The following is a 19,219-nucleotide window of genomic DNA, read 5'->3' as shown; positions in this document are numbered from 1 at the left end:
TTAAATCAAATATTTTATGTTTAGTCCAATACTTTGCTTACGCACCAATAGGGTGTTTGAATAAAAGATAAATTAATGAATGGTGTTCTATTAGATAAGTATAAATGGAACATAATTAACCAAATAAACTCATAAATAAATATATTACTTAAAAAGTTTGTCGCAAGTATAAACATAAAAGCTGATGAGTTGTAAGTTATTGTAAGATAGGAGGATGCTTTTATGGGCCCATTCAAATGGCATTAGAATTGCATTGTCGACAACGATGGGCATCTCTTTCTGGTTCATATACTCGCCGCTTTTTCTCCCCTCCCTCCTAGACAACAACTCACACCTTCAGTGGAGGCGCGTCAACGACACAACCACGGACCAATAATTTGTCTGTCTGCTTACGGACTGGGAGCATGAGAGCTTGTCGAGACCCAATCAGCGCTTTTGTATTGCTTGCCGGTGCTGGGGACTGACTGGTTGTAAGGAGTTACTGCTGCGCCCCAGGATCCCAAAGCCAAACCCGAAGCCAGTGGAACCTGCGGGGTGAAGGCGAGTCAGGTGAGACCGAGGATTGAGCCGCGGCCTATCTGAACTGAAGTTGAACTAAAAACCTCAATGCCCGATTTAGATTATGTATGTTATATGGTATCAAAATACTGAGCCCTTGCGAAGTGGCAATGCAGGATGAGATGATACTGAAATAACGGTACACTACTGAGTATACCTATTTGATACAGTAGCTGTTCCTTGCCACCGTTATATTTTTAGTTCCAAAATTAGACAATAAACATGTGTTAATTCTACAGAATATACAAAGAAGCAGTTGATGTTGCCACGTTCAAAGTTGTTTACAATATAGCAATAAATTATATTGCGCGCGGTGATCATATTGATACAGAAAGGAATCCGCTTTATTGTTTAATCTCGAGTCCCTTGGGGTTAACCCTGGAGATTGGTCGGAAAATAGCTACGTCTTCGTGGTGTCGGTGTTCATACCAAAATGCGGTCATACATTTAATGGTAAAAAATGTGTCTGCACAATTTTTACGTTTACAATCGAGTTTCTGAAACTCGGTGTTATTTCGGGGTGAGCTTTGGAAGGAGGCGACACGAAGTGTTGTGTGTGCAGATGTCATACAATAAAATGAATTCAAAATGCATCAGCCATTTACGTAAGTGAAGACGTGTTCACCCTCTCAACTTGTTTCGTATGCATGCAAATGGCCACCCTGGTTTTCGATGACAACTGGTGTTGCATATATTAGTGAATGCATGACTTTAATGACTCTTAAGGGTCACTTACATCCCTTTCAGTTGAAAATGTTTTGGGGTTTATTATGTTTTTTTTATAATTTTGGCAACATTATATAGTCATGTTGTTTCAAGTTAGCATTTTACATAGTTTCCTATTGCTGCTATTTTCAGGAGCATTACAATTACCATTTCAATGTTGTCACTTGGAAGCATACCATAAAGTAATAAATAATAATAAAGTCATAATTATTAAAATATATGATGTTTTCAACCTATAATTGTCAAGACATAGCTCAATGCATGTGGGTCTATGAACTTGACCTGTGTCACGTTTTCACAGAGGACTATCTTTCACAGTAGTGGATTTCACTTTTTTTATGAACAATTACATTTAATGTAGGAATTAGCATGGAACCAACAGTTCTATCCATTTCTTATTATCATAATTGTTTGATAAAGCCTCCACTACATTTTAAAGTCGAATAAGCAGTTCCCTTACCCAAAAAATGTACATACAAGCAACTTCCCACTGCTTTTTATTGTCAGTGATATCAGTGTATCACAGTGTCACAAGATTGGTAGTTGTTTCACTTAAAAGCATCAGGGTCTGTGCATTTGTACATCAGCCTCTGCTCTTAAATTGCGCACTGACAACAACTCTCATGTGTTGTCTAAAGCAATGTTCATTGTATTTGGTGCATGTGCAACCCAAAATAGCATGTTTGCCTTTGTTTGAGCTCTCCTTCCTACTTACTTTTCTCTTTTAAGGCCACTGTGTTATTGACCTTGCCAGGTGAAAGTGAGTGTGTCCTCTACAGCTCAGTGCTTTTGTGACTGTTGCTAGAAGTAGAGATGCCACTGTATAAGGTGCACTCAATAAAGGTGGTTGTGGCTTGTTGATCCTGACACTGACACAGACTCTTTCTGTCTGTCAGTATAGCCCATCAGCCATTGTTACAGTCTTCTACGTCTTCGTCCTTTCAGGTTACGAGACAGTGAGCCAAGCTTGATAAAGAAAGATGATTCACCTGTTAAAGAAGCGTTGTGTAAGATCGTCCTCCGTCTGTGGATTGTATTACACAGACATGTTAAGCACACTGTGGATTTCTAAAGGTATTTCCTAGAGAAGGGTCACTGGTTTCACCCAGTTAGTTCCATCACAGTCCCTTCAAAAGTGCCAAATGCTTTCACTCAAAACACACATTTTGTGAGTTCTGATGTACAGTACAATGTACAGTACACCTGAACCTGACTGGACTACCCTGCTGGTCAGTTCAACACTGTGCCACACTGACATGAGAGATCACATGCACACAGGCAGGCATGTGGTCGTACATCATGAACTGGGTAACTGGTAGAATGCGTAACGGGTGACCTGAGGGTCCCGGAACATTGCGGGTATCCCTGTGGGTGACATTGGGAACACACGTAGGTCTTAAACTTCCAAGCTTTTCATGAGCTTAAGGTACCACCAACTCCAGCCCAGCTGTGAGAGTTCTGCGAGGCTGCTTACACCAGACCTTTCCTTCACTATAGGTAAATGAGAGCAGGTGAGAAATGTCAGGGGAGTCAGGTGGCTGAGCGGTTAGGGAATCGGACTAGTAATCTGAAGGTCGCCAGTTCAATTCACGGCCGAGCCAAATTACGTTGTGTCCTTGGGCAAGGCAGTTCACCCTATTTGCCTCAGGGGAATGTCCCTGTACTTACTGTAAGTCGCTCTGGATAAGAGCGTCTGCTAAATGACTACATGTAAATGTGGAGAAAAGAAACGAATACATTAGAGTATTGATCTGACTTGGCCTTGGGCATATGTTCTGTTGACAAGAGGCTTGTTGTTGCACAGGCGACCGACCTCAAGGTTATGAAAGTGGCGTTTGGTTGTGCACAGGTGCATTTGCAAAGATAGTGATATCTTTTTTTTTTGGTCTAGTTCGGAGGATGAATACAGGTCACATGGTACACATGTTTGTTTCTCCACCATTTTGGTACCAAGCAAGTAGCGGTTCCACTTTACAGTGTACCTCCTCCAACTTTGTTAGTGATCGACCACCCCACATCCCTGTCTCTGTTTCCGTCTCCGTCTCCGTCTCTGTCTCTGTGTGTGTGATGTCATGAAGGGCTACACATTAAGAGATAATTCCATATCCTGAGGTTACAAACCGGCTCAGACTGGCTGGCGCTTTAGGACTCTGCTTGGCACCATGGGGGGAGAGAGGGAGACAGAGAGAGAGAGAGAGAGAGAGAGTGAGAGAGAGAATGGGGGACTCTCCTGCTCTTAAAGGGACAGGTGGGGGCAAGTCTGAGACACTGCCCCTCTTCTGTAGTGGTGAATGTCACAATGTGGTGTCTATGGAAGTGTTTGGTTGTCTTCGAAAGGCAACGGTTTTACAACCCCAGAACATCTCTGGGACATGTTTTTCTTTTTGAAAAAGAAAGGGGTTTGATTTACTGATCGATGATCGTTTTGGGATTGTTAATATATGGACATCGATCAAAACACGATGCTGTGCATGGACTAGAAATGGGCAAGGTGGCCCGGTCGGACATCCGTCCCACTGCTCATTCCTCAATGTCCATTCACGCTCCAGCTGAGCGATGGCTGACGTCTGTCAGTCCTCACCGTAGTCTGCCGTCTTTGTTGCGTCGTGCACAGTAGCACCTGAACCCCCACGGTTCAAGACGAAACCCTTTCTCTCCTGTACGCAGCGTGACCCTGTGCCTCCCTCCCTCTGACATGTTTCCATCTCCTCCTTTTGCTCCCTTTGTCCCCTGCACCTTCTCCCTCCCTCCCTTAGGCAACCGCAGAAATTAAATTGATTAGTGGTGCGGTCTATAAATAGACAGGCCACGGTTGCCTTGGCAACCGGGTGATAAGTGTTGTGTGATGAAGACCTGCGCGTCTAACTATTGTTACGTGGGGTGGGGTGCAGGAGGATGGGTGGGTGTCTGTGTTAGTGTTTGCATGGAGTATAGGCTGTGTGTTTGGAATGTGGAGATCACATTATTTGATACCTCCTAAATGTGTATGTGTGTGTGTGTGTCCTGTATGTCTGTGGGCCTGGCGCCAGACTTATGGCTGTAGTGTTTTACTGCGGATCGGTTTAAACGCTGGTTTAATAAGAACTTGGACAGCAACTTCCCAGGTTTTCACATGTTTAAGACGACCAGCGCTCACCACTTGGTTACCATGGCCACTGTTTCCTGATCATTCTCATTAATGTCAGGAACTCTCTGTACCCACTCAGTAGTGTGTGTGTGTGTGTGTGTGTGTGTGTGTGTGTGTCCATGCATGCGCTCGTGTGGGTTGATGGTGATGAAAGGCTATTGGTTGGAGACTGCAGCTGTGCCATCAACACGATGTCCTCGTGTTTTTCGCTTTCCTCCAAATCAATAGTCTTCCTCGGGCTACGGCTAATGAGATAGGGGGAGACTTGAGGCCGTGCTAATGATTCTGTTGTGTCCTCACATCCACACAGTGTGCTTCCTACGATTATTGGGTTGAATTAGAAAGAGTATTCTCTTTGTTGAATCTTTGGTGTACCGATAATGCCTACACTGGAGGAACCATCTTGACGATAAATGCGAATGTGTTGATTGGAGGCCAGGTTTTTATGTAAAAAAAAAAAAAAACTATACCCTTTGGGTCATATTCAAAGCTCATTTTGTGTGAACCTATTGTGGTGTGGTGGGGTGCTGTTGAGACAAAACCGTTGGGTTCCAGAATCTTGGAGCACACCTTTGGGAACACACATGGTCAGGGAACCCTTTAGAACAAGCCATTAGTCCTAATTCTTTCAACATTGGTCATCATTGTGTCTTGAATGATTTCATTCAAGTGCATATGTCAGTGCCTGTATCACATGCTACTTGAGTATTCACAGCTGGCAACGAGTGTGAAACTGAGCTGGAGGCTATCTGGGCTGCATGTCTTAGCTTTGTCCAGAATAGCTGTGAACGTGTCCAACTCACCACCTCCTTCGGCGAGGTAGGAGCGAAGGATGCTCCTGTGTGTTGAGAAATGACCGGGCCTGGGTGTCACCTCCTAACCCGCTCAGGGCGCAAGCTATAAACCTCCTTCCGGATTCATCTTCCTGCCGTCGCACCATCTCGGCTAGCTGCTCATTTCATTTAGCTTGCTGCTCCTTCTAGGGGAGAACTCATTTCGTCATAGTCTTACGCAGTACTAAAAGCTTTGGAAGTCTGACTCACAGCTTATCTCCCCAACCTCAAGCTGCATGTTACGGCCCTGTCAGGCAGCGTGATGTGGAGATCTTCCATCTGGTTACTGCATCCCCTGAGGGAATGTAGAGACAATGGTGGATAGTCAGCACCTCCTTTTTGATGTCACTGCACACAACCACGGTTTTCCCTATCGACAGGGTGAGATGTGTTTGGAAGATGGCGTATTCCAGTGGTTCAGTCACGCGGCGGCGCGTTTTACAGGGTGGTCTCATGGACAGACAGGGAACGCTGACAATCGCATTGGCTTTGGTTCCGTTTCACAAGCTGTTTGGGATTTTGCTCCATATAACGGGCGATCCAGTAAGCCTACAGCCGTACAAGTGATATGCCTAAATGTAATATTTCCTCATTACCGCAGTCCCAGACCCACACCGCGACAAACGCAGACTCACAACCCGAGCACGTACAGTATTCCCATACTGTTATCCCCTTTAGAAATCAAAGCCCCGGAGACAGACTTGTATTGCTAACAATTCAGCAACAAAAGCCCATATTCGTCACTTTGTCCCTCAGGGGTCCTGAAAATGCAACTACGCAGCATACTTTTACTACCCCCCCGCCCCCCCTCCACAAAAAAGTTTCTCTTTTTGCTCCCCTCCTGTGTTTTTGGAGGGATGGGTGGAGGGAAGTGGAGTCAGGAGGGGGAGGGGGAGTGAGTGTTTATACGGGGGCTTTGTTGGCATCGCACAACTGTAGTAAAATGGAGGAGGAGGAGTGGGGGTTGAGGGAAAAGGAACAAAGGAGCCTTATGTTGGCATGGTCTCTCGTGTGTGTGTGTGTGCTTGGGCGTTTTGCACGCTCGTATGCATGGTCAAATGTACGGATGTGCTGTGGTGTGCGCGCGTGCACACGCATGTGTGTTTTGTGCAGGGCTGTGCATGGCTGAAGATTGTACTGTACAAATCTTTACCTTCCCTAGAACTGTACCCATCTGCAATGTATTGTCTTCATATCCAAGACTGCCCAAGGATATTCCATCTCACGGCTGCCTTTTACCTTGATGTCATACAAATCTACACAATTTTTCTTTTTTTTGTGTTGAGTGTGTGTGGGTGTTTTATCCAAGGAGCTGGTCATAGGAAGAGCAAAAAAAAAAAAAAAAAAAAAAATTCCTTTGTGATTTATTTGTTTAACGGGTGGTAAAATCATACCAGAGGTAGCTGAACTCCGTGTTGAAAAGAATAGGTGTGTGGAGCTCGGGGGAATCTTGATGTATCGGTGTGTGTGTGTGTGCGCGCTATCGTGTGTGTGTGTGTCGTTGCTTATGCTGATCAGCTCTCTCGTTTACCATCCCCTCCATCTTAGCACCTCTTTCTTCTCCCTCCTCCTCTTCTCGCGGTATGGAGGAGTCTGACTCTTGTGTTGTCTGGCTGCAGGCCCAGAGGTGCGTGCGTGCGTGCATGTGTGCGTGTGTGCACGCGTGAGTATAAAAGTACTGCCGACGTGTGCACACTGCATGTACACGTGTGAGTGGATGTATGTGGCCGCAGCACACGTATAAGAGATGGGTATAGACGGGGCAGGGACACAGAGAGAGAGTCTGGTGTGTGTTGCAGGGCTACAGTCATCATATTATGTAAGAAGGAATGAGGATGGGGGGTGGGGGGGGTGGTCAAGAGGTGCTGGGCTGGAGCTAAAGACACACACGCACACACAGATACACTCAACTGATTGGCTTGGTAGTCTCTCTTGCTCTCTCTCTCTCTCTCTCTCTCTCCCCCCCGCCCCCCTAGGTGGGTGGTTCGAGTCAAAGCTTTGGCATATATAGGCCTTTTCTGTTTTACTGTATGCCCCTACAAAGGAAATGGTAACTTCCATGACTCATAACTACTACGGATAGTGTACTGTAAATCACAGAGCTGTACTAAAAAGCATGCAGTTCGTGTGTGTGGCTGCATGTGTATGAACAGGCACACAGTACAGTATTGTGTGTGTGTGTGTGTGTGTGTGGGGGGGGGGGGGGTTGTGTGGCTGCGTGAGTAAGAACAGGCACACAGTACAGTATTGTGTTTATGCGTGTAAGGTCGTCCTCATTAGCATGTGCGTGAACGTGCTGTATGTCGTTGTCGTGAGTGTGTCTTGGATATACCTCTTTTGTGTGTGTGCGTCCGCATGTATGTGTATGAGTGTACAAGAGTGCTTCTATCTCCACCTAACGAGGCATTGTGCTCTAATTATAACCAGTCCACCATCCTAGTCCCTTGCCACCCCAGCCCTCCCACCTCCCCCTACTCCCTCCTAGCCAATCCCCATCACTCTTCCTAGTCTTAATGCGTATCATTGGCCCAAGTTGCAGGGCAAACTAGCTCCCTGCGGTGCAACCTATGCTGCTTCTCCCGCTGCATCCTCAACCAACCCTCTCAACCCGATGATTCAACCAAGTGTGTCTAATGCAGTCGGATTGAAACACGCACACATATACACACACACTGTGATACAGGCACTTAACCAATGCAGGGTTTGATACTGTCGCTGTATAGAACACATGAACCCGCTCACCCTACGGTTGCACATGTGTGTGCCTGTTTAAGTCATCATGTGTCTGAGCCTGTAGCTCACTGCAGTAAGCTGTTCACACACACACACACACACACAGACACACACTAGCGATACCGTATATATCCATAAGCATACATGCATCAAGCCCTCAAGCATGTTCTGTACTAGGTACATATCACATTACCCTCTCATTCAACTTGTATAGGGCGGAAGAGGTCAGGGAACTATGTGTTGTTCATTCCATACTTTGCCAGCCATTTTAAAGGACTGTTCAGATCCTGTTCTGTAGGTTTGATGGACATTTGAGAATATCCAAATCCAATAAGACTGTTGACGGATGACATCACATTTCTATACTATACGGAATATGAACACAGTTTGGTTTTAATGGTTGCTAATTGCACCTCCCCCCCCCCCCCCCACACACACACACACACACACGTGAACGCACACATACACACCAATGCATTCTTCCCCCCAGCCCTTATCTGCTTCAGTTATGCTCTGCTTTACATGTGCCAGGCGCGCCAACGTCCTGTTTCCTGTCTTTATTGTTGTCATGGCAGTGCAATGCATCCCTCCGGCGGGGAGTGGCACTTTGAGCAGAGTCTTCATTTTTTTGTTGTTGGGGAAAAAACGATGACAGTTTGCCGTATACGCTTTCCTGACTGAAACGATATGAATCATACAAATATTAATGACTTTAGCCATCCTAAAACCATCGCACCTCTGTGTCTCAACCTCCTACGTTGGGTGTGAGACCGGAGGGCGGCTCGTTGGCACGATTCTCCCTTTTTGAAACCTAAGACAAGTGGTCGAGGGAAGGAATAAGGTGCCGGGGACGAGCCTTGGTGTCGTGTCAGACTCCTATGAGAGTGAGGATACCGGACAGGGGCGATGACAGCTAACTGTTAGCGCTGTCTGAGGTGGCAAAGCAAACAATATGGTGGGGGTGTGAGCGCGGAGCAGTAGACTTGTCATCCCGTTCGCCTCCCCGCTGGAGAAAAGCACGACAGGCTCTTCTTCACTGTCGCTCTGCCGTAGGAAAGGTGAACCGTGAGGGGATTGAGTGGGTGTTTGACATCTGTGTGTGTGTGTGTGTGTGTGTGGGGAGGGGGGGGGGGATGCCAAAAGGGACGGTTTGATATCATTTGAACAAAGAAGAGGGGAAGACTTGGAACGGTCTGTTATTTCAACTAAGTGTTTACCCGTCTTTCTCTTCCCTCGACCTCTCCTCCATCAAACAAAATCCAACCTCCCCATCTCTCGATCTCTCTCTCTCGCGCGCATCTCATTCCTCCCTTTTCCACTCACCTTTGTCACCCCTCTGTTTCCCCCCCCACTTCCTCCCTCCAGTCCAGTCCAGTCATGGAGAGGCTGAACGAGGAGGCTGTGCGCCTGAGCCTGCTGAAGCGAGGCCTGGACTCCTCCTCCTCGTCTTCGTCCCACGGCCCGGGGCCCGCCGCAGAGCGCGACGAGCTGCTGTCCAAGCGCATCAAGATGGAGGGCCACCAGGCCATGGAGCGCCTCAAGATGCTGGCTTACCTGAAACGCAAGGACCTGGCCGGCTTCGAGGCCGCCGGATTGGTGGGGCTCAACGCCGCCGCCGCCGCGGCCGGCATGGCCGAGGTCAAGGGTCACCACCACAGCTCGTCGGGGCTGGGGGGCGGGGCCTACGACGAGAGGACTAATGGGACCCTGAGGGGCCCGGCGGCGGGCGTGTCCCACCACGCCATGTTGGGAAAGAGTGGGAAGGAGAACATGGGGGAGGAGCCGGTGGATATGAGCGCCAAGAGAGGGTGAGTGGAGGGGGAAAGAGAAGGGAGAGGGGTCTGGGTCGGGGAGTTTGTGCTCGGGCAAAAGAAAAAAGGCCCAGGTACTTTTAGGTACGAAAAATGTCATTGACTGTGCTATACAGAGTTATAATTGTATACATTTCCTACTGTGCGTGTAACCCCCAGTGACACGGACAGAGAACGCCTCACCCCATCCCCTGACGTCATCGTCCTGTCAGACAACGAGGCGTCCAGCCCCAGAGGGCCCAGCAGAGGGGAGGAGCGACTGAGGACGGCCAACCTAGAGATGTTCAAGGTGTGTGTGTGTGCATGACTTTTATTATGAAGATATGGTCAACATTGTATGGAGATGGATAACATCCAAGGCCCCACTGAACGCGGGTTGCCTGGCGATCAATGTGGACGCGAGCAATTCGCAGTGCAAAGCATGCTGGGATTGCTTGCGGTGCGGAGCCAGGTCGCGACGCAGGGAAAAAGTTGAGGAAACGCAACGTTATGCAAATGAACGCAGCGCGAAGCCACGCAGACACCAATAAACATACAGGACGTCTGCGGGGACTGCGACGTTGACTGCGACGTTGACTGCGACGTTGACCCTTCGGTTTCCTTACCACTCGCTTCTACTACCCAGAGCAATGTGGATGAAGGAAAAGCTAATGAGAGTAGTTTCGGGATTTCCTGAATGATATGACCCCACTCGCCCCTACATTTCACTTGATGGTAATAATTGAGTTTAGCCTATTCGTGTGGAATAACCAGTAGGTCTGGCTGCACTTATGCGTTTTGACCCGTTTCATCATCATAAGCAAGGCTACTGGCTACCTTATTTTGGTGAAGTAGCTTCACCTCAGCAACTCAAACATTGACAGGTGAGTACTATAACTTGGGTGAGACCAAGCTGATTGCCTCACAGCTGGCAACACGCCCACAAGCAAACCATTTTTCGAAACGACGCAACGTCATCCGGATTGGGACTTGGGGCGTCAGTGTGTCCTCATACTGCAGACACTGTGTGTGTGCACACTGTACACCTGTGTGGTTTGTGGGAAATGCACAGGTGTCTGTGCATGCAGGTCAAGGATATTAATGTGTGTGCGTGTGTGTGGGGGGTAGGGTAAGAGCGGCGAGGAGAGGCAGAAGATGATCCGGTCTCTGAGAGAGGAGCTGAGGTTGGAGGAGGCCAGACTGGTGCTGCTGAAGAAGCTGAGGCAGAGCCAGTTGCAGAAGGAGAACCTGGTCCAAAAGGTCTGTTCATCCATCCATTCATACACCAAGCTATATATCCATCCATCCATACACCAAGCTATATATCCATCCATCCATGTTTACACTATCCTAAGGCTTCATCCATCTCTACGCACTAATCCTCATTTCCGTACACTCATCCTATTGTACCACTTCATGCCCTTTTGCGGTTTCTTTCTGTAATCTAAACTCAACCATTTATTTAGGACACTCATTCATTCATTCATCCGTCGTGTCTCATCCACTCACTCATTCACTACTCACCCTTGCATTTGGTTCACTGTACCAATTCACAATACTCAAACTCAATCAAACTCCAGTCACTTTCATAAAGGACTAAAAATTCCCCGGGCAACATCAGCTATTCTCTGCCATTGATAGGCTAGTATCCACCACACATTAAACTGATTAAAGTTTCTAAGAAAAGAATTATCTTTTTGACATTACCAAACCCAATGATTTGTAATATTGGAATTATTCTGTGACCCTAACCCCCCCCCCCCCCCCCTTGAACCTTTGCACCTTGACCTCTAACCTTTGACCGACCCCCAGGTCCCTGTGGTCCAGAACACAGCCTCGACCATTCAGAGCGGAGCTTCTGTCCACAGTGCTCAGAGCATGAACAAGATGACTGCCCGACCCGGTCTCCACACCCCGGAGCCACAGAACCTCCGCTTGGCACAGGTGGGTCTGCCACAAGGACAGCTCTGGGCCCAGTTGGCTCTCTAGCTACTGTGTGTGCTCGCTAGCCACATGAGTACGCTTGGCAGGGCTCCACCTATTTTGTTTCTGTTCTGCCAGTTAAGAAGGACCAGATCACTCAAGAAGATAACCAAACATAGAAGTATAACTGATTCTAGATGTGGTCATTTTACACCTCGGATTGTCATTCACACATGCTGTTAATTCACTATCAGTTACTGGGTATATTCATGTTGTCACATGCCTGGGTCAGAGGAACACAATGCACTACAAATAGCTCCTGGATTCTGCGAGTCTTGTTGCTGGTGATGCAGTGGCATCTAGTGGCTGGAAGAGGAACTACAACCCCCTAAAATAATTTGATGGGTGTGCATATTTTATGTAGATCACGTTATTTATTTACGTAGCCTGTAGGTTTGTTTGGGGGTGGATAAAACGGCATATTTTCAAGGCCTATATGGCTGACACTCAACTGATGAGTCCCATTAAAAACAAAATCTCCTCCTCACCCCTTTTCTCGTCCTGCTCAGGGTCACTCTGTCATCAGGTCCGCCTCCAACAGCTCCATGTCCCAGATGATGATGTCACAGAGGGTCATAGCACCCAACCCTGGCCAGCTGCAGGGCCAGAGACTGATGCAGAAGCAGGGCGGCATGCGTACCCCGACGGGCAACGCCAACAGCGCCGTGAGCTACCAGCAGGCAAGTCCAGTTGCTTTGCCGAGGCATCTTTAGGAGGTTTCCGCATGTTGATACAGTGTTTTTTCCTCCTGGATCGTAGCAAACTCGTTTTCTCGGTTTGATGCTATCTGTGCCTTTTCGAGGGTAATGTGTTGTATTTGAAAAACGAAATCAGTTGGAACCATATGAACTTTATTGTGTACCAAGTGAATTAAATATTGACATTTTAATTCACTTAAGGCTTCCATGGACCATCTAAATCTGGGGTGTTCAATCCTGGTCCTCAGGGTCTGCTGTCCTGTATGTTTTAGATGTTTTCCTGCTCCAACACGCCTGATTCCAATGAATATGTCGTTATCAGGCTTCCACAGAGCTTCATAATGACACATTCATTTGAATCAGGTGTGTTGGAGCATGGAAACATCTAAAACAGAGGTCTTCAACCTTGGTCCTCAGGGACCCCCTGTCCTGCACGTTTTTAGATGTTTCCCTGCTCCAACACACCTGATGCAAATGAATGGTCGTTAATAGACTTCTGCATAACTAAATAACGACCCATTCATTTGAATCAGGTGTGTCAGCTCCTCTCTCTTACCAACCGTCTCTGGAGGAGGGGATCCCTCTCTGAATTGCTCCTCCCAAGGTTTCTTCAATTTTTTCTCCCGTTGGGAGTTTTTCTGGGAGTTTTTCCTTGTCTTCCTTGAGGGTTTAGGTTGGTTGAGGGGCAGTTCTATGGGCGTATGTGAAGCCCTCTGTGACATGCTTGCGTGTAAAAAGGGCTATACAAATACATTTGATTTGATTTGTTGGAGCAGGGAAACGTCTAAAACGTGCAGGACAGGGGGTCCCTAAGGACCAGGGTTGAAGACCTCTGATCTAAAACATACAGCGCACCCCGAGGACCAGGGTTGAACACCCCTGCTCTAAATCAAGTGTCTGGTTCTCTGTATGTAATTCCAGTCCTCCAACCAGCAGGTGGGGGCCTCCCAGCGTTCTTCCTCCTCGTCCTCCTCCTCCGCCATGTACATGAACCTGGCCCACATGCAGGCGGCGGGCGGTGCCACGGGGGTAACGGGGGTGGGAGCGGTCAGCCCCTCCTCCCTGCACAGCCCCGGGGGGGCAGCGGCGGCGGCGTCCATGGCCGACACGGCCAGCAGTCAGGCGGCAGCCAAGCTGGCCCTGCGCAAGCAGCTGGAGAAGACCCTGCTGGAGATCCCCCCGCCCAAACCGCCAGCACCCCTCCTCCACTTCCTGCCGTCGGCGGCCAACAGCGAGTTCATCTACATGGTGGGGCTGGAGGAGGTGGTGCAGAGTGTCATCGACAGCCAGGGTAAGAGGAACAGTCCATTGTTTTGATAATGCTTCTCTGGGGGAGTATGCATAGCGTCTGTGCTGTTATGCTGAGAATGCTGGTTCCACGATGGTTGGGGGTCCTCTTTCTACCTGATACTCCAGTTGTCACCTCATTTACTCAAATTGTTCCTCTTTTCCTCATTTTGAAGGGTTCATGAGCCCCTATTTGTCTCTGTTTGTAGGGAAACTCCGCTTGCCCTTCTCTTCTATGGAGCCCTTTATGTGCGCCCAGTGTAAGACCGACTTCACACCCCACTGGAAGCAGGAGAAGGGCGGGCGCATTCTGTGCGAACTCTGCATGACATCCAATCAGAAGAAGGCCTTGAAGGCCGAGCACACCAATAGACTGAAGAACGCCTTCGTCAAAGCCCTGCAGCAGGAGCAGGTCCGTTTTTGGGGTTGTTGCTGTGGTGATGAGTGATGCTTTGGGGTTGATTGACATAACTGTAGCAGTGTCTTACACTCTTTTTTTTATGACTGTCAGTCAGTGCTTAGCAATCGTTTACCACTTTGTCAACAATTGTTTGTTTATGATACCATTTATAATAGCAGTCCAGTAAATGAATTGGCTGGAAAAATAAATATTCTCGCTCTCTGTTGAATTGAAACTGCTTGCTCTATGTAAGATTGGTCACTACTGTATGATAAATGAATACCTCACTGACTCGACCCAACGCTTTTTGATGTAGGAAATTGAGCAAAGAATCCAGCTCCAGGCTGCTCTCGCCACCAGCTCTGCCCAGACATCCCCCAGTGTGAGCAAGGCTGAGACCATGAGCCGACACCACACACACAGACAGGTGAGCCATCGCAAGGAGCCACCGCCTTCTGTTGGCCTCCATCCAGACGCTGAATCTCACAATGTCCCGTAATGTTCCCACACTCACACGTGTCATTGCGCCTGGAGGAGATCTAAATGTGGAGATGTTTAATCTGCATGCGCTCGCTTGCCAGACCCCTCAGCCCCAGGTGACCCAGTCCCAGGCCTCCCTCCAGCGCAGCCTGAGTGGCTCCGCCCGAGGCGTCCTGTCCAACTTCGCCCAGGCCTCCCAGCTCTCCGTGGCCAGCAGCCTCATGGGCATGACGGGCAAGCGCTGTGGCCAGGCGGGCACCAGCGGGCACAGCCGGGCACAGCAGCAGCAGCAGCAGCAGCAGCATGACAACAGGCGCCAGCTCTACAGCATCCCCGGTGAGTGGCTGGGTGGGGAGGGGTCACAGGGTTGGGTTTGGGAAGTGCGAATGGTAATCGCACCCTGAACCCATTATATACCTTTATTTTTGACCCATATCAGCTTGACTGCTTTTGGGAAGCTGTAACTCACCCTGTTGAAACTGACGGGATGAGCTGTGACATGAAAGTTCCATTTTACAACTGTGTGTCAGGCGATTCAAACCGTGACAGGCTAGCTAGCTCATAAGAAGTTCATAGGGAAAGTTTTTTGCCCATAGGGAAAGCCTCCATCTTGAGAGAAACTCACCTTTACTCAGTGGCTATATGTTCAGATAAAAATAAATAAATAGGACTGTAGAAGCCATGACACTATAGTTTAGTTTTGTTGTTTTAGAGCAATAGGGGCACACCTCACACAGGTAGTAGATAGGAGGCCATAAATCAAGGTAGTTTCAGGTTTGTATTTTTCTTACCAAAGCAACAGAAAGCCTGCACAGATTGAACAGTTTTGTTAGTTAAAATAACAGATTTTATGCTGCATTAGTGGTGTTGATCAAAGTGGAAATTTGATGTAAGACAAAAAAACACTTTGTACTTTGAGTCCACCAACCTCTGTCAGTGTACAACTTCCATTAACTCCCATCTCTCTCTACTCCTTCTCTCCAGGGGTGAACATTGCCTACCTGAACCCAGGCAATGTCGGAGGCCACAAGGGGTCCAGTCTAGCTGACCGCCAGAGGGAGTACCTGCTGGACATGATCCCCCCTCGCTCCATATCCCAGTCCCTCACTGGACAGAAATGAAACCACACCACGCTCCCCGCCCCCCCCCCCCACATCCTGCTGGACATGATTCCCCCCCACCTTACCCTTTGCTCCATATCCCAGTCCCTCCTTGGACAGATATGAACCACACCACTCCTTCCTCCACCCCTTCCTTCCTACAACCCATCCTGGTGCAGTACTGCAACACGCACCCCCCCGCCCCCGTAACCATTCGACCCTCCATCGCATGCAGTGCCTGTTAGTGTGCCTACCAAACTAACCTGTATGAAAAACACAATCAATGACTCAAAAAACAAAAAAAGACAAAAAAATATAAATGAAAGATAACGCTCTTAATTAAAACGACCAGTCGTTTTAACACGTGATACAAAGTCCCCATGTTAATGCAATCGTCTTTAGTGCAATGGATGTCCTTCTCGTTTCACCGCTACTGACTCGTCGATGTCCTCAAGTCACCATGTTTCTATATAACGGGGGTGACAGAAGTGGGGTGTTAATTTTTGTTTCGTATTCGTGTGCTTGTTTTTTTTTCTTTAAGCAATATTTTGTCTGGTCCCAGCCTTCTTAAAATAAGAAATCAGTTATTTGTCATTTCTGGGAATGGCTTAATTTTTTCCCCAAGAATTACACTGTCTTTTCGGATTGTCGAATCTCTCCTTATCTGGCTTCACTCAACTGGGCCCCCAACATTTCGAGGTGGAATCCAGGTGTTACACACATCGTCTTCAAGATGGTGGAATCTCCCTGACTGGCAGACATAGCCCAACCTTTGTTTTAAAAAGGTGATTCTTGTGGTCGCTTAATTGGCACAAATTCTCTCAAACCTCTTACAAGCTTGGGAGTTTAGGTGCAGAAGGAGGAGGAAATAAAACTCCAATGATTTGTTGAAAGATACAATGTTTTAGATCTTGGGAACTTGTTCATAGCAATACTTCATGAAGTGACTGTTGAAACGTGGATACACCTAAAACAGAGAAAGGCCAATGAACCCAGATGAGTTTAGAGACTGGTCCCTGTTTTAATTTGAGATTAAAGTTTTAGATACCACATTGCAATCCCACCTCGTTTTTTTTTACTTGAGTCAGGACAGGTGCTTTAGTCTGCAGTGTTTTATGTTGAAAGATAAATGAAAAAAGAAATGGATGAATATGATTGATAGTGACATCATTATGTAATAAGTCGTTGGATTGTTAAGGATGTCAGTTAGCAGAGTTTTTTAATTGGACGAGACATCGGATGGTGATTTTGGTTGGCTGGGAAACCTTGTTGAGGAATTGGATAGGAAAGATATACGTAAGTTCAGAAGAAGATCTATTATATGACATTTTGGGATAAAATTGGGACATAGGTGTTGAACCCCTTGTTTTTATTTATCTTTTGTTTTTAAGTCTAGAGTTTCCTAGTAAGAGTTACCTTTTCTTTGACATAAACTTGTGGATTAAGTTTTATATGAATATTACATTGTCTGACTTTTTTTACCTGCTAGTGTACAAGTCCATTATGCAGTGTAAGGCTTAGGGAAAGTGGCTAGCTCTTAGCTACAACCTACTCATATTTGCAGCGTCTATTCGAGGAAGTGGTGTATCTGAAAGGTACTTGGCCTCAATGACGATAAATACTGTGTGACAAACTAGCAGCTGTCAAACTTAAATCAAACTGTTTATATAGAAATACATTTACAGAGTATACATCATGGGCCATGGCAATGAATAGGATTGTACTTTTAAGGAGCACTTGAGGTTCCAATTAAACTATTCTAGGCAAGAATGTGTGTCTGTCCACAAAATAAAAGTCTGACTTGATTCTTGATGGGTTCCGAATATGAATGTTCTATTCATTATTAACAGGTTGCACTCAGTCTGTGTTGTCTGCACAATATTCCTAAGTGAAGGAAGTGAAGGCCACCAGAAACTGTATGTACAATACAGGAGATGTGCTTTCCCTCAGAGCAAGAAGCTTCATAAATGAAGAGCAACAGTGTTAAAATGAATTATTCCATTTTCTTTATCATTTTGCCAACACAGTTTTCTCTTAATGAAATTGTCTTCGGTGTAGTCATACTTTTTGCTTCACACTAAGGTCAAGATCTCCTTTTCCTCTGTTTCATTTAACCTTGTTAAACTTCAGAAGCAGGTGCAATATTTGGATACACAGCAAAAAATTGCCTCTTAGGAGTTTTTATTCTGAATTTAACTACATAATAACTAAAAGAAATCCCTGTCTGGTATACACTAGTTGCCGTTAAATTATTTTATCCCTTGTAAGGGATGTGGCACTTAGGTAAAATAGCCCAATTAAATTAATCTATTCTAAGGACATGATGAAACACAATAATCACTGTTTTAGCACAGTGACGGTTTGGTGGTTTTTACCCCCACAGATTTTTGATATGTATCATTGTCTTCTATGCTATGTGTTTGATATTAATAATTGTCCTTTGTCGTGTGTATGCTATCTCTTCTATCTACCTTACCATCAACTTTTCTCTCTGTTCTATTTCCCAAACTATGCCAGATGATGCATCCACAAATGTTATGGAAAAAAGTTATAACACTTGGAAAAGATCATTTTCAGATGTCATTTTTGTAAGGTTTTAAATATATATAAAAAACTACCTTTTGCTGAACTGTCAATCCAATTTCATTTCTGAAGATTTTTGTAAAAAAAATTAAAGAACAAAAAAAAGAACAAAAAAATGAATACAAAACAGTATAACCTGAATAAACTGAATTTGTCTAAGTTACAAAACAAAATGATACAATACTTGCTTGAACAGGTGTATTAATAATGACTTGATGTATATAAGCTTTTACTCCTTTGTGGAGCACAACACATGAATTGAAGATGGGTGTACATTGTGCAAGCAAAAAGCCATGGATATTGTGAAGCTTGTCATTTTGTTTTGTGATCACTGTGTATTCCCGTGCCACAAATGTGCAAAAACGTGTGGGGGTTAATATTCTACCTTTTCTATTTACTATCAAATGCATTCACACCTTTCGGTATATTGTTTTGTAGTACTTATCCAGTAGGATCATTATTTTGGATGGTTGTTTGATCTATCCCAGGGCCACCTGTTAGTGTGTAAAGTTACCTGCTTTTTGTCCAGTTTTCTTTTGGCAAATCTGTTGTTCACTTAACAGTTATTACTATTTTGACATTATTTCATGCTTTATATTTTGATTAGTATATAGGTATAATAATTTAGCAAGGCTTGGTTTAGATCAAACAACTGGAATGGGATTTTTATTTTTTCCCCTTTTTATCTGTTTCCAGGTACAAGCAGCGCATGGTCCAAGTAAGACAGAGACTCATGAGATGAGCGATCTCCACTGTGCATTTTGAATGCACAGTAGTATAAATGCTAAGCTACATGGTAATTTTGCCATTGTCATTAAGTTTGTGGAGGCATCCATAGTGTGCAATGTGTTGGGTCAAGCAAACCATTGGAAGCATTCAGCAGTCTAACACAATGCTGTCATGGTATGATCCCAAAAATGG

General features: G+C 46.2%; 1 protein-coding gene across 2 annotated transcripts; it reads left to right on the top strand.

Annotated features, from left to right (window-relative positions):
• The first annotated feature begins 345 nt into the window (after positions 1 to 345).
• On the top strand, positions 346 to 17,525 carry LOC146300776 (transcriptional repressor p66-beta-like). Of its 2 annotated transcripts, none has more exons than XM_084706028.1 (11): positions 346 to 549; positions 9,343 to 9,785; positions 9,948 to 10,077; positions 10,896 to 11,027; positions 11,580 to 11,711; positions 12,260 to 12,430; positions 13,385 to 13,739; positions 13,945 to 14,147; positions 14,452 to 14,562; positions 14,717 to 14,951; positions 15,600 to 17,525. In XM_084706028.1, exons 2-11 carry the CDS (start codon positions 9,355 to 9,357, stop codon positions 15,734 to 15,736), a joined length of 2,037 nt encoding a protein of 678 aa, XP_084562154.1. In that variant the 5' UTR covers positions 346 to 549; positions 9,343 to 9,354; the 3' UTR covers positions 15,737 to 17,525. The 2 variants fall into 2 exon arrangements, with proteins under 2 accessions (XP_084562154.1, XP_084562146.1); XM_084706020.1 differs by having other exon boundaries at positions 13,370 to 13,739.
• Positions 17,526 to 19,219: the final 1,694 nt, after the last annotated feature.

Source organism: Hypomesus nipponensis, chromosome 2 (genome assembly GCF_054491055.1).
Source record: "Hypomesus nipponensis isolate SF chromosome 2, ASM5449105v1, whole genome shotgun sequence".
NCBI classification, from domain to species: Eukaryota; Metazoa; Chordata; class Actinopteri; order Osmeriformes; family Osmeridae; genus Hypomesus; species Hypomesus nipponensis.
Note: the sequence above shows the minus strand (reverse complement) of the source record. Positions and strands in the feature narration are given on the sequence as shown.

Coding starts and splice junctions, on each gene's coding strand:
- LOC146300776 (XM_084706020.1), top strand. CDS start 9,355: ATGGAGAGGCTGAACGAGGAGGCTGTGCGCCTGAGCCTGCTGAAGCGA. Junction 11,028..11,579: donor AGGAGAACCTGGTCCAAAAG/GTCTGTTCATCC, acceptor ACCGACCCCCAG/GTCCCTGTGGTCCAGAACAC. Junction 12,431..13,369: donor GCGCCGTGAGCTACCAGCAG/GCAAGTCCAGTT, acceptor ATGTAATTCCAG/TCCTCCAACCAGCAGGTGGG.